We start from the raw sequence: 14692 nt of genomic DNA, 5'->3' as shown, positions 1-14692 counted from the left end.
AGGCTAAAGCAGCGGCCGTGGGTTTAGAAAATTTAGGAGACTGCAAGATAGACTCTTAGAGTGTTCAGGAAACAGGGAAATGAAGGATCTAACCTTTCCCCACTGCAAGGCCCCCACACTTGTCATACCTTGAGGAGGGGTCCCCTCATACACAACAGAGCCCATCTCTGGTCAGAGCAGCTCAGTTGGCTCCTCTTACTCCCATTTGGGGGCCTCAGGAACTTCTCAGGAAGGGCCTGCAGAAATTGGAAGGTGGTCTCCCTGTTTCCTTTCTTCCAAAATTTACCACCCTTGCTCTTGGACAATGAGGCAGGACAGGAGCATTTGCATTGGGTACCAACTGAGAAGCTTAATGCCCGGCTCCCTGGGGGAAAGCGGAGATTAGGTATTTGGGTGTCCAGTGTGGGGTGTTCGGGGGGGGGGGGTGTGATTTAAATGGCTCTGGAACTTGATGCCGTTACCGAAAACACCCCAAGCTGCCAGTAGAACCGGGATCTTTTCACCGAAATCCACAAGGGCCGTGAGAAAGGTTGTCATTGGCCAGGCTCCCAGGCTGCCGAACAGGGGGAGAGGATGGGGTGCAAACCCCGCCCAAGCCCCAGGGGGATGGAGTTGGCACCGTTGACTTCTGGGCAGCCCCGGACGGCAGGCCAGGCATTTCAAAGGGTGCAGGAGCTAAGAGGCCTTCCCCAGCCGGGTTCGGCTCCTCCGTGGCCCGCGCGCCTCCAGGGGGCCCCAGGTCAGAATTAGAGTCTGGGTGGGAAGCAGACGTGCAACCGGGGAGCCGAAGTCGCGGTGGAGGAGACACCAGAGAGCGTAAATCCGGGAGGGGGGCGCGGTGTCTTGGGGTCTCGTCACTCTGCCCCGCAGGTGCAGGTCCGGGCTCCTCGCAGAGCGCCCTAGGAGGGGGCGCAGCGGCCGCGGGGCACCTGCTCCACCGCAGGGTCGAGGAGGCTCCCCAGGGGCGACAGGGCGCAGCGGCCGCGGGGCACCTGCTCCACCGCAGGGTCGAGGAGGCTCCCCGGGGGCGACAAGGCGCTGCGGCCATGGCCGAGGCCGCGGAGCTGGAGGGGACCCCCCCAGGGCCCCCGGGGCCGCCTGAGGTCCCCGCGCCAACGGCGGAGAAGGCGGGCGCGGAGGCGGGGCGGGCGGAGGCCGGCGAGGGCGCCGCGGGGGCGCCGCGGGGCGAGGGGGCGGGCGCAGCCGCCACGGCCGCCCTGAGCCCCCCGGGAGGCGCCCGTCCGGACGCGGGGCGCAAGGGCGAGCGGGGCTCGGGCGCCCACGGTGACCCGGGGGCCGAGGCGCGGGACGCGGGCGCAGCACCGGGCGAGGCGGGCGCCGAGGAGGGCGCCCCGGGGTGCGCCGAGGTCCCCCGGGGAGAGGAGGGCGAGGCCTCGGGGGAGCTGCGGGGGGACCCCGAGGAGCCCGAGGCCCCCGACGCGAAGGAGACAGCGGAGCAGGGGCCGGAGGGAGCGGGCGGCGGCAGTCCGGGGGCGCAGGGGGCGCAGGGGGCGAGCATGGCAGCCGCGGAGCAGGCGGGAGGGGCGCACGGGCCCCAGGGGGAGCCCGGGGACGGAGGGGACCTCGGCCCCCAGCCCACTGAGGGGGCCCCCGGGGGGCTTGCAGGGGAGCCTCGGGGTGCAGCGGGGACGGAGGAAGCGGGGGACGCGAGGGCGGCAGCCGTGGAGGACCTGGGGGGACCCCAGGAGGGGACGGAGGAGCAGGAGAGGCGAGAGCGCGGCCCGGGGGCGCCGGGCGGGGGCGAGGAGGAGCCCCCCGACGGCAGCGCGCAGGTGGAGGAGCCGGGGGAGCCGGGGGAGCCGGGGGAGCCGGAGGCCGAGCTCGGCAACCACCTGGCGGAGGAGGGCAGCGTGCAGGGCGCGGACGAGGCGGCGCGGGTGAACGGCGGCGGGGAGGACGGCGAGGCGTCGGAGGAGGGCGCCCCGCGGCAGGAGCACGACATCACCCTCTTCGTGAAGGTACCCGGAGTCCGCGGCCCCTCGCGCCCCCTGAGTCGGGGCTTCCAGGGGCGCTGGTCGTGGCTCTGTTCGCGGGAGGGAGGGGGGGGAGGGAGGGAGGCGGCCTGGCCCGGTCACCCGGAGCTTGCGGGGCGCTTGGGGAGACGCAGGGGTTTGGAAACAAAGAGGTTGGGCGGGGGTAGTGGGGGGGGGAGTCGGGGTGCGGGCCCAGCATCCCACTGTCCTTTGTTCTGAAAATCCTAACTGGCCCTTCTAGTCTGGAGATTATTGGAGAATAAATTAAAAAAAAGAAAAAAAAGAAAAAGCGAGCCCTATTGATGTTCAAAGCATTTCATCCCGAAGGAAAGCTCTAATAGTTGAAATGGAAAAAAAAAAAAAAAAAGCTAACAGGTTGTAAGGTGAGAAGTATCCCCAGGACTCAAATTTCAGAGGCACCGAGCTGGCCAACGTTTTCAGTTCCAAAAAAGGTATCTCCCTCTTTGGTATGTAGAATCCATGAGGTGCATTTGGAAGGGAAGTGGAGATTTATTTAAATATTAAATTGTTTGTTGAGCGTTTTAGCATTTGTTTTGGAGGAATACAAGGTGCCGGTGACTTGAACCTCATCTGCCTTTATATTTCATATTTCAGTCTTGCTTCAAATGTGAAGGGAGCGATGATTTTGTTAAAGAATCTATAGGACATGACTGAGAAAGTTTTGAGTTTAGGCATTTCTACAAGGCATCGGAAATATGGGGCAAGGTCTGGCAGTAGCTCACACACGTCCTGATCTTTGTTAGAAAGAAAGAAAGAAAGAAAGAGGAAGAAAGAAAGAAAGAAAGAAAGAAAGAAAGAAAGAAAGAAAGAAAGAAAGAGAAAAGGAAAGGAAAAAAAAAAAAAAAAGAAAGCCCTTTCTGGAGACCTTTGGCCAGACCAGGAAAGCAGCAGATAATAAGGTCAAGAATGTGCATTGCATGTTGAATCGTAATCCTTCCAAAATACTTTCAGGCTTATAGAAGCCAGTGAGGACCTAAAGCTCCTTGACGGGAATGTAAGCAAATTCTAATAAGCAAAAAGAGAAATGTTTCCAAAGTGATTAACATCAGAATTTGAAGAATTGCCTAGGTGGCAAGGGGGTTGGGGAAGTCAGGGCATGTGTTTCTTCACTAGTGGGAAGGTGCTGTTCTGAGCATTTTTGAAGATCCTGGAGCATTTTAAGATTAAGTGTTGGGATATAACCTAAGGGCACAGCCCCTAGGAAGGCCACTGGGAGCTGGGAGTCTGCAGGGAAGGGGAAGGGGGAGGGAAGGGGGAGAGCTGAACACAATGCTGCTGTGTGTGCCTCAAATCTGCTCTTCATTTAAGACATTTCCCCGTTGCTCCATCTTATTGCCAATCTGCTTCCAGCGCATCTTTCCAGTTTCTTGTTACAATTTTGAAATACAGTAACGTCTTCCTAAGACTGTCTTCCATGCTCCGAGCTCTCCAGTCTAGGCCTTTGGGGATAGCCAGTGAGCTAGGAAATGAGATCTGGTCACTTTGTTTCTGCAGCTAAAATTCTCCAGTTATTTGTTGTAGACTTTCAGATGAGTCCACACTCCTTAGCCAGGCCACAGGCCACTCCTGATGTCATTCCTGCCTCTTCGGTATTGCCTGGGTGTCCCCCGACTTTGTCACCCATGGTACCACCATGCCAGCCATATTGAACTGGTTCCATTCCTTGAGAGAACCACATTCTTTCCCGCCTGGAAATTTTGCAGGTGTTGTACCCTCTGCCAGAATCAAGTTTCTCCCCCCTCATCCCTCTCCCTGGTTATCTGCTGTGTGTCTAGATCCAGCACGGGCATCATCGCAGTGTGGGTTGGATATCCCTCTGTTGAAAGTCCACTCACACACTGTAGATTTTGTCTCTTTCCTTGACTGCATACATTTTATCTTCTATCCTCCATGTGGAGCACAGATCTGGAGCATGATGAAGGTTTGAATGGGTGGTTTCCTGCACGAGATAGTGTACTTTGGTGATCAGTAGCATGGACTTTAGAGCCAGTGGGATCAAATCCTGGCTCTGCTTCTTTCTTGCAGTGTGCATCCATTGATTTTGCACAGAAACAATCCCCTGCCCATTATATCCCTGTCCCCCTCCTCTTCTAAAGGAAAATCTCTCTAGATACCTAATTATCTCCATTCTCTGGGGATAAGAATTTTATGAAAAATAAAAATAAGTTGTGTGGGGATTTTTGTTTTGTTTGCTTTTTTTTTTTTTTTTTTTTTTTTTTTTTTGCTTCTGCTCAGGAGTAATTTGTGTGGGCAGAGGCAAGGGGCTAGTCATAGACAGCTTATCCAGAATGTTTTATTCTGACGTGATCAGCTTGTGATCAGTTGCTCCTGCTACTTTTTTTTTTTTCTTTAAGAAAACAGATCTCCAAATAAGGGGATTGTTGTTGTTGTTTTTTTTTTTTCCTTCAGGTGATTGGTTTTTAAGCAACTACTACTTGATATAAATTCTGAGAGTCACTGAAGAGGTGTCTCGTAGGATTGTTAAGGCATCTCATTTTCTTTTTATCCTACAAATGATTCTCCTTAAAAGCAAAAAAGACCCCAGAGTGAAATCCATCAAAAATTCTTTAGACGTTTATATCTTTCGTGTTTTGTGATACTTGATTTAAAATCCTTAAATTAGTTTAAAAGAGGATTTCTTTGCCAGATTTAGCCTTCTTGAGTTCCTTCTTTGGACTCCACTTATTTGCACTGTAATCCATGTACAGTAGCAGTAGACATCTGACCTCCTGGGTTTTATAAACATGTCAAATTTTTCTGTGCCATCGCTGGAGTGCAGAATTCAGATTTGTTCTTTAAGGGGAAGTACGGTAAACATTCCAAACATTCCCCTTGCCTTCATCTGACAGCCCAATAAATACCATTGTAATTAATTAGCCCATATTTTATTTGTCAGTTTTTAACTTTTACACTTTCCCCCTATTTTAAAAAATATATTGGTTGCAAATATACTGCAAAGTAATGACATACGACTCAGTAACAGGTGCAAATACTTTTAGCCACCTGGTGGTTTATCGTCTCCATCTTTGGAATTGCCATCTTACTAATTTGCCATTTTGTTTTATTCCATAAGTATGCAAGAATGTACTCTTGTAAAAGAGCCGAGAACATATATAGAACAGGCTGGAGAAAGCTTCCCTGAATTATTGTATGGTAAATTAATTGCTGATCATGCTAATTCTTACTTTTGTTTTTTACAAAGAAGTATTAATTATTTGTCATCAAATTATAGGGTAACCCTGCAGTATATTTAGTAAGAAATATTCTTTTCTTCTTTACTCATAACAAAGAGTAACAACATAATAACATACCAACATAACAATAACAAACGACAAATAAAATACTGACAACAAAGGATAAGGTAGGGACCTCACCAGCTGTGGGGATTTAGTCACTAGGGAAGTCTTACTTACAGATTTGGTGCTTCTAATCCAGCGTGTATACTTTGAGGCAAGGTCTAGGGGTCGGATAATCTGAGATATGGATTTCCGGGCGAATTTCACAAGACTTAAAACACTTCAATGTGACCAATGAATAGTCTTGGGCCAGAGTCTATGAATTTCTTAAACTAGACTTTGGACACCATATATTTAACCATTAACATGCAGCTGCTGTGGAGCTCAAAAACTTGCATTTGCCATCACATTTGGGTGATGTCTCTAGACAGGTGGAATTGGTGATGGAACAAGTCCAACGCAAGGAAGATATGACCTCTGAATAGGCATTGTCATTGAGAACTGTCCCCCAACATACATACATATATGAATGAGTGAATGAAGCCAGCCAAGCAGTGCCACACCACATGGTCATGGCAGGATGGGAAGGTTAGATATGTGTCTAGGAGCTGCAGCTGAGTGACTCCTGGTAGACCAGTTCACTGTACTGATCCATGCACCTTTCTCCAGGAGAGAGCACAGTGAGACCATTCTGTGGGGGCTTGGTGTCCAAGGAGCTTAAGGGGGAGGTGGGATTCTCATAACTATATGTGGACTATGACCATGTGCTCTAAAGGGAAATGAACACAGATGCACTTCTTTGACTTTATCCCCCCAAAATGGCATTTTTGTTATTTGTTTTTTGAGTGTCTTATATAGCTTGCTTGCAAACACATTTATGAAATTAGTAGAGTTAGCAGGGGTGGAAACCTCTGACACATGTGTGTGCACACGTGCACACTGGGGGTAGTGGTTCCTTTCCCCGCGCTGAGTGAGATCCACCTTCTAATTACTTCTCCACATCATGTCCTCCTCACCTCATGTAGTGGTGGGCTTGTTGTAAGCTCTGAGTCAGTGCTTTTTTGTAATGATAGGGAAATAGCGGATGGATGCATACTCAGTCTAAGGTGAGTGAGCAGCTAGTGAGCAGCTGGACACAGACCTGTTTCTCATTGTCCCAGTCCAGTGTCTCTTCTGAAAGGGCCAGAGCCACTCTTCTCCATGAAGACATTTTGGCAGCAGGGCTGCAAGATGATGGAATTTCCTCAGGGCTATGGGAATTTGTGGCTCTGCTTTGCTGGTTGCACATAGGCCACAGTTCCTGCCACTCACTGGGCTGATGCCTCATGTGCTCTGGACTCATGGAAGTAAGTGAGCAATCATTCTTTACCCTCAGCATGAACTCCTCCTCCTCCTCACAGTGGGTCTCCTTAATAGCCTTGGTTTCTCATGGTCAGCTCTTCTCCATTAGGCCATTCCATATCCTAACTCCCTGTGTATCTGAAGATCTGTAAGATACCTTCAGAAACACCACCCTGGATCTGTCGAACATGCAAATTTACCCTTTAGTTTCATATACATAGAAAAACAAAACCTAGACTTTGGAGGAATGTATAAAGTTCAAGTGGGTGAGAGTGATACAGATTAATCTCTTAGCACATGTGGATTTATCACCTCCTATATGTTAGTCAACATGTGGATTTATCACCTCCTATATGTTAGTCATTGTGCTAGAGTTGGGGACCCAAGGTCAAGCAAGAGTGACAAGGTCCCTGCCCTCACAGAGTTTACCATCTAGCACAGAGGCGAGAGACTGAGCACTGAAAACATGTGGTAGCAGGAACTACATCGATGTGCTCACTGTTGTCCTTCTAAACCCTAGCACAGGTCTAGCCCATAGTAGGCTCCAAGTTAACGCTGGCAGGAAGGGGAGGAGGGAACAAAGATGAGTAGGAGCCTGTAGGAGTAGATAGTAGAAGGACCTATAGATACAGTGGGGATCACTGAGTTGTTATCAATTTGATTGTATTTGGGGAGATGCAGAGACTAGGACCCTCTGATAGTCCCTAGTACATATTCTTCAAGATTTTTGAAAATAGGGGTACCTAAGTGGCTCAATAGATTAAGTATCTGCCTTTGGCTTGGGTCATGATCTCAGAGTCCTGGGATTGAGCCCTGTGTCACGCTCCCTGCTCAGCGGGGAACCTACTTCTCCCCCTCTCAACTTCTAATCACTTGTGCTTTCTAGACTCTAAACTTGTCTCTCTCTCAACTTCTAAAGACATCAACATGTTTTCTGGCAACACATTCTCCTCCCCATAGGGAGATAGTATCCAATTCCATTTCAGCTGGAGACTGCAAAGCCTAAAATATTTATTGTCAGGCCCTTTAAGAAAAGGTTTGCTGACCCATAGTTTAAACTTCCTTTGGTACCTGACCTGGGGCTAGATACATTGCCTCTGGCACAAAATTGGAGTTTTATTCAGCAAGGAAGAAGGGGAATGACTGCTGAATAAATAATCAGCAGTGTCTATCACAGTGAAAAATATTTTAGACACTGAACATCTTATACATATTGTTAGAAATGTAATTTTTCTGTGAAGTCCTTAATCTTGATTTAGGTGAGATTGAAATGAAACAGATTATAAATATAAAAAGATACAATGCAGTGCAACTTAGAGTAAGTATTTTTCTACCCTCGAGATCTTGCCTCTCAGTTTTTCTTCCTGGAGACAGCCACTGGATATCTTTCCAGAGATACTCTGAGTATATTTCAAGGTTACATGTAAATATTCTCACTGTATTAGTTATCTAACACATAACAGAGTAATAAATTACTCTAAAACTTAGCACCCTAAAACAACAAAAGTTCATTATTCCCAGTTTCTCTGTGTCAGGAATTTGGGTCAGCTTGGTTGTGTAGTTCTGGCTCATGAGGTTGTGGTTGAGATATTGGCAGGGCTGTGGTCTCATCTGAAGGACTGGTTGGAGTGGTGGTGGTGGGGATCCACTTTCAACATGGCTGATGCACATGTCTGTTGGCAAGACATTCAGTTCCTCACCACTTGGGGCTCTCTCCATGGGCTGCTTTGGTGTCCTCACAACATGGCATCTGGCTTTCCCCAGAGCAGTGATCCAAGAGAGAAGAAGCCCCGATGACTTTTATGATTGAGTCTCAGAAGTCACTGTCACTCCTGTCTTATTTTATTCACAAAGTCCAATACTCAAGGATATCAAAATTAAATTCTACCTTAAAGGGAAAGTCAGAGGATCTGTGGGCATATTTTTTAAAAAATACCTCACTCACCTTTTTTTCATAAAAAGTAGGACACTGGTAATACATTGGGTTATATCTTGCTTTCATTGCTTAACAATATATATTAGAAATCATTCCCCATTGGTACCTGTAGCTCTATTTTGTTAAAAATTTCATAGTTTTCTAGTGATGGATACACTCTATAGTCAGTCTTCTATGGGTGGATGTTTAGGTGGTTTCTTCTTTTGGATGTTAAACCATGATGTAGTGACTATCCCGCCATGGATGTGTAATCGTATATGGAAGCTCACTTCTTAGAAATGACATTGCTTTGGGAACGGATATGTCTGTTTAAAATTTTGATAATCTTCACCAAATTTCCTCTTCAAAGAAGTTCCACCACATAATGTCTCCCTGACACTATATGGGTTGCATGTTTATTTCCCCAACCTTCCCCACTCAGACTTTTATCAAACTTTTGAATCTGAGAGGTGAAAAATGATGCCCATTGTCATTTAATTCACATCTCCTTTAGTGTGTGTGAGGCTAAGTATACTTTTATTGATCTAACAACTCTTGATATTTTTTTTGCCGAAGCAGCTTGCTTATGTCCTTTGCCTATTTTTCAGATCTACATTTGGCCTTATCCTTCCTGATTTTTATAATAAGGAAATTAGACCATTGTCTGTCATGTGGGTTGCATATATTTTTATGGGACTGTTTTGACTATTTGTACCGGAGTAATTTATCCTTTCAGTCTTAGTAACTTGTTGGATGGTATTGATGTGTGGGGAAACAAAGCATAGGCTGTGACAGCGTTCTTAGAATCTCCAACTTCATTTACTAGAATCTTTAAATACTCTGTTTTACTTTATATTCTATAACCTCTTAAGTCCTGAGGAATTAGGTATTTCAAGTCTTGCCTTTCTTCTTTTCTTTATAATTAGCAGCTTACATTTTACCAAGCACATGCCCTTTGAGAATTGCATTCTTTCTTACATGGTAAGAATTGCTATTCAAAACAAGATTTAAAATATCTTGATAGCAGGATCATTTCATGCCACACTACTCCATCTGAATATGTAAGATATATCACTTTGATCTTGGCATGCCATCTACTGGGACGAATTTGAGTCCCACAAATAAAAATCATAGTGAAGAGCAATCATCTGTGGTGCTGTACTATCAAAATATTGTTTCTGAGGTTGTCTCTTAGCAGGATGTTTCTATTTATGCCCCCATTTGTCAAAAGAATTGACCAAAATTTATGGAGAATGATGACATTCTCTCTGTTCGTAGAGATCCAGTGAATTGTGGCTGACTACCAGAACTTATGTTTAATTAGTGGGGCAGGGGTACTAAAATGCTCAAATATGAAAGATCATTCAGAGAGATACTTTTTGAAGCTTCTCGGGGGGCAGCTCTATTTAAAACAGTTGAGAAATACTCAGTGTGCAAGGGTAAGTCTAATCTTATACGTGTAAGAAATCATCAGATTAGAAATATTCTCTAATTCCAGATTTTTACTAGGTTCATGAACTCTACCCCCAATTCAGGGCTTCTCCTTCCTTCTGGGCTTGGTTGGCCACATGAACATTGGGTCTTCTGCAATGGGGAGAAGTAAAAGCTACTTTTCAGTCTTCCAAACTCCTGAATGGTGTTTTGGACCACAGTGGCTATTTAAAGCAAATATCTATTGAGTTTTTGCCAAGTATCAGACATTGTGTTTGGGGCTGAGGTACGACAGCAACAGTGATGAACACAGCCCCTGCTTTTCTAGAGCTTTCTGCCTACAGAGGGACCCAGAGGGAAATAGCTAGAGTGCAGTGTGAGGAAGGGGAGCATGGGGTGGGGAGGGTTGCTGGAGCAGGTGGGAGGAGCAGGATGGCAGGCTGCGCAATGAGCCTTAAAGTGGGGGGGGGGAGGATTTGGCCCCTAGATCTCTGACAGCCCGGGCTCTGCCCTTTTGCAGCAGTCTCTTCCCTTTGGAAGGTTGTGCTGTGCACGATGGATGGGTAAGTGAATGAGCAACGTACAAGGCATGGCCACTGCGTCAGGTAAAAAGAATGGGGTGGTCAGATTTAATGATGTATTTTGCAGAATGTAAATTTTATAATCTCATGAATTCTTTCCATCTAAGTTAGCATCACGCATCACACATATTCACAGACATTGGCTTATGTCTGAGCCCAATAACTGAACAGCTATTAAAATTCTGAGCATGTTGCAAATCGTCTTTGGCTTCCTCTTTCTATCGTGGAGACAGGTGGAGAACAGAGAACAGGGGAGAGAGACCAGGGCCGCTCAGTGGCGTTCAGCTGGTGGATGGGCCCATCTGAGGGGTTCCAAGGCCGATTGACACACTTGTTGAGTGTCTCAAATCATTTATTTATTGACCCAGTTCTTTGCCAACTTGAACTGGTTTAAGACCATTTTAGCAGTGCCTAAAAGCAGCGGAGTTGTTTCTTTTATATCCAGTGATGGGCAGAGCGACGTCTCTGCAGCATTTACTACAGCAAATGTCAATACCATATAATTACCGTAATTACAACACATGGGCAACGAGAGCCTCGTGCTGAGATCTGGGCCACTCCATGTGCCCCCTCTAGAGTCACTTCTCTGTCATCTCTATGAAGCAGTCATTTATCCTTATGAAGGAGAAGGGACACAGTGCCAATGAAGTAGAGACCCGGCCCAGTGCCCCCTTTGGTTTCTGAGTGTAGGAGTCTGGAGTGGCCTTGGAGTCACGAGAGACTAGGGTCCCCTTTCACAGAGCTGTGTGATTCTGTCTTCTGGCCAGCAGGACTCTTCCCCAGGAGGGGTGGTCAACCACGGAGGGAGGAGAAAATCTGGACCCATTCTGCCCAAGGCTTTATCATTGTGGTTTTCCAACCTTCCTGGGGGTTAGGATGTTGTGGTCCAGTAGGAAGAGCCTCAATTATGCACCCCCAGCAGCACCCCCTGGGTGCTCCAGGCCTGCCCCTGGCCACAGTGGGTGGAGGGAAGAAGAATCAGGCCTGGAGGTCATTGTTCTCTTCCCAGAGTGGGGGGTACATCCTGGATTTTGATGTGCATGGCAGCCCCAAGCACGTCTGACACACTCCGCCCATCACAGACATCACGTGCTTTGAAGGCCACACAGAATCAAAGTGTTATTGGTCTGGAGATCTAGGGACATGGGGCTTTCTTCCTAAGTGGGGGAAATTAACACTTTTTTGGTGTCTTAGGTGTCAGGGGAGGCAGTGGGTTCGAAGAATCTTGGGCCTCTTGGGCCGACTCAATTTCTACCCCAACTTTGTTCCCTTTGTTTGAGCTCCAGGCTGGATGCCTTTGACTCTATTCCCATAAACGGGCAGACGGGATGAAGTTCAGGGTTGCAACTCAATGGTTTCTTTGTGTCACTTAACACTACAGAGAATTTGGTGCCTAAGAAAATTCAAGAGTTATTAACACATCAGATATGAGGGGCACTTTTTTTTTTGTTAACTGCCACTTTAACCAATATATTGTGACCCAACGTCATAAACAGCAGCAGTAAAATGAGACTGCTCTGTCATTCTCCAGATATTGATGTTTGCTGTAGTAAATGCTGCAGAGATGTCGCTCTGCCCATCTCTGGGTATAAAAAAATATAACTCCACTGCTTTTAGGCACTGCTAAAATTTTCTTAAACCAGTTCAAGTTGGTAAAGAACTAGGTCTAGAAATTTGAGATTTGAGATATATAAATTTGAGATTTGAGATTTGAGCATTTCTGCACACCCTGAAATCACATCACCACGTGGTGGGTAAAGGTGGCTGGGGTAAAGGTGGCTGCAACTTCTTTGATCCTCTTCCCATTGGGAAATGGAGGCTGATTCTCTCTCTTCTCTCTGAATCTGGCCGGAACCTCGTGACTGCCTGGTCACCAGTAGAATATGGGGGGAGTGATGCTGTGTGGTTTTCACTCTAAAGGGCTGTGCAACCTCTGCTCTGTTCACTGACCTGCTTGAGGCCACCAGCTGGACAGGCCACCTCTGGGTGCTCCATCTGACAATCCCAGCTGAGCCCAGCCTTCCAGCCATGCTGTCAAGACCCTCAACAAGTGTGTGAAGCTGTCTTGGACTCCCTCAGATGGGCCCACCCGCCAGCTAAACAGCACTGAACGACCTTTGTCATTGCCACATGGGACAGAAGGATCACCTAGTCCAAGGCCTGGTCCTGATTCCTGACTGATGATGAGGCATAAAAAAAGCAGCCCTCCCTGCTACATCTGGGTACTTTGCTACTTGGCAATAGGTAACCGGGACGTATGGCTTATGTCTCTTCTAAGCTGGTGAAATCTGAGCAGGTCACGATGGGAGGTACAGAGGAATTTAAGGCAAGTCCAGGAGTGGGCAGTGCAGACAAAAGGAAGGCTCCGTGTGGCCGGTTCTTCCGTTTGCTGCGTGCAGTTTTTTTCCCTCTGCGGTCACTATAGGGACTGGAATATGCTCAGCCGTTCAAGAACGCAAACCACCAGGGTATATAAAAACAGGCTGCATTCTTAAGCAGGCTTTCCAGAACAAGATGTTCCTTTGTTGTAATAATTCCTTGTGAGAATTTTACAAGGAAATAAGCTTTTCATGTCTGTGTAAAAGCTTCAGTTGGTATCAGGCCATATTATTAAAAAGGGATTAAAAATAGTCCTGGAGTTTTTAAAGCACACTTCGTATATGAGGATAAATAGTAAGTTCCATTTCGTTCGCCTGTGTACTTCTTATGACTGGATTCCACCCACTGTGACAATGAATGCTCCCACGACTAAGCCTTTGGCCAGAATTTAAAGCTAAGGGCAGTTCGATTCAGCGATTAAGCCATGTGGGTCGGGGGTGGTCAACCACCTAATCCATCTAATAATACATTGATTGGTATGATGGTGGAGAAGAGTAAATACTCTACATGCTTGGCAACGTATTTAGGATTGACAGGCTTCTGGAAAGGTTCAGATCTATGTTTCAGACTTTGAAGATCTCAAATATATTTCTTAGGATCTCGGTAGAACGATGAACTAAGTTGTTCTTACGTTCTCGGGTTATGGCAGAGGGAGGGGCACGTTTCAAAAGAGGCCTGGAGCGAGGGACTTAATAAACATAATCTATTAATAAAGTGCAGACAGGAGGCCTATCTCTCCATGCTGCTGGGGACAGACAGCCTGAGCTGGATGTGCAAAAAGCCAATCTTGAAAGCGTTATCGATAGTGCAGGCTGGTATTTATTTAAGAAAAAAAAAAAAACACTCAATTTTTCTTTTCTAGAATCGGCCTTGCTGCACTTACGGTACCTTTTTCCTTTATAGGCTTTACAAGGAGTGGGACGTGCCGTGTTTGTGTCGCGGGATATGCTAGTGTAACCATAAACCGTACCAACAAAGATCTGAAAAGGAGGGGCCGTTCCCTTCATTCCCTGGAAGTGTGGTCAAAGAGGGGCTCTACCCCTCTGACCCCCATTCTGCAAGGAGCCTTACTGCTGCCCCAGGGTGCGTGGACGCTGGCATCACCGGCCACCTTGCTGCTCCACTAGATGGCAGGAGAGGGAAGGCAAGAGACAGGACAATGGGCGGGAGGGGTGGTGGCCTGTCCCGTGAGCCTTCCCTCAGCCTTGGGAAGAGTTAAAGACCAGAAGCCTGCAGAGGGTCGGTGCTACACAGGTCATGGCAGTGGTATAGCTGTTATCATTGGAATCATTGGCCGGTTGCTTGCAAGCCGCCGATGCAGCCCTTTCTGTTGACCTTGGCAGTCACCTTGGCTCTCTAATCGGAGGTGCTAACAGGAGTCCAGCAGGCCAGGGTCGGGCTCTCTGCTCAGCTCCCCGGTGGGCCCTCATCCCTCCCAACCGCAGGTGGCCTGCTCACCCCACTCCCCCCTGCACGGCCCCATCCTGCACCAAGAGGTCGGGGGAGGACCAGCGAGGATTGTGCTTCCCACATGAAGATGCGAGACGGTGATGCTGAGCCGAGAGAAGCTTGCACAGACGGTGCCTGCACACAAAAAAATCATCACACCTCAGTAAATGGCTTGTCTTGTGACTGACATGCCCACGATTGGCTTCCCTCCAGCTTAGGGAGGCTGGAAACCAGGAATTCCAGCACTGGAGCTGGGGTGTCAGGTTCTGATGGCTGCAGCGTCGGAATCTCCCCCAAGCAAAGCCACTTTCCTGCTTTCCTTGCCCCTTACAGAAATTGGGAAAT

At 47.7% G+C, this 14692-nt stretch overlaps 1 protein-coding gene across 2 annotated transcripts in view; it reads left to right on the top strand.

Moving 5' to 3' along the window:
• Window positions 1-611: 611 nt before the first annotated feature.
• The window catches only part of CLIC6 (chloride intracellular channel 6), a 45597-nt gene continuing 31516 nt past the window's right edge, over window positions 612-14692 (top strand). The window contains exon 1 of one of the 2 annotated variants that reach the window (XM_041734708.1): window positions 612-1979. In XM_041734708.1, the coding sequence (XP_041590642.1) occupies window positions 1047-1979 (933 nt within the window). In that variant the 5' untranslated portion in view covers window positions 612-1046. The remainder of the gene's footprint in view (window positions 1980-14692) is intronic. The other variant, XM_041734710.1, reaches the window with a different exon arrangement.

The sequence above is a fragment of the Vulpes lagopus genome, chromosome 20, assembly GCF_018345385.1.
Source record: "Vulpes lagopus strain Blue_001 chromosome 20, ASM1834538v1, whole genome shotgun sequence".
In the NCBI taxonomy this organism is placed as follows: Eukaryota; Metazoa; Chordata; class Mammalia; order Carnivora; family Canidae; genus Vulpes; species Vulpes lagopus.
Note: the sequence above shows the minus strand (reverse complement) of the source record. Positions and strands in the feature narration are given on the sequence as shown.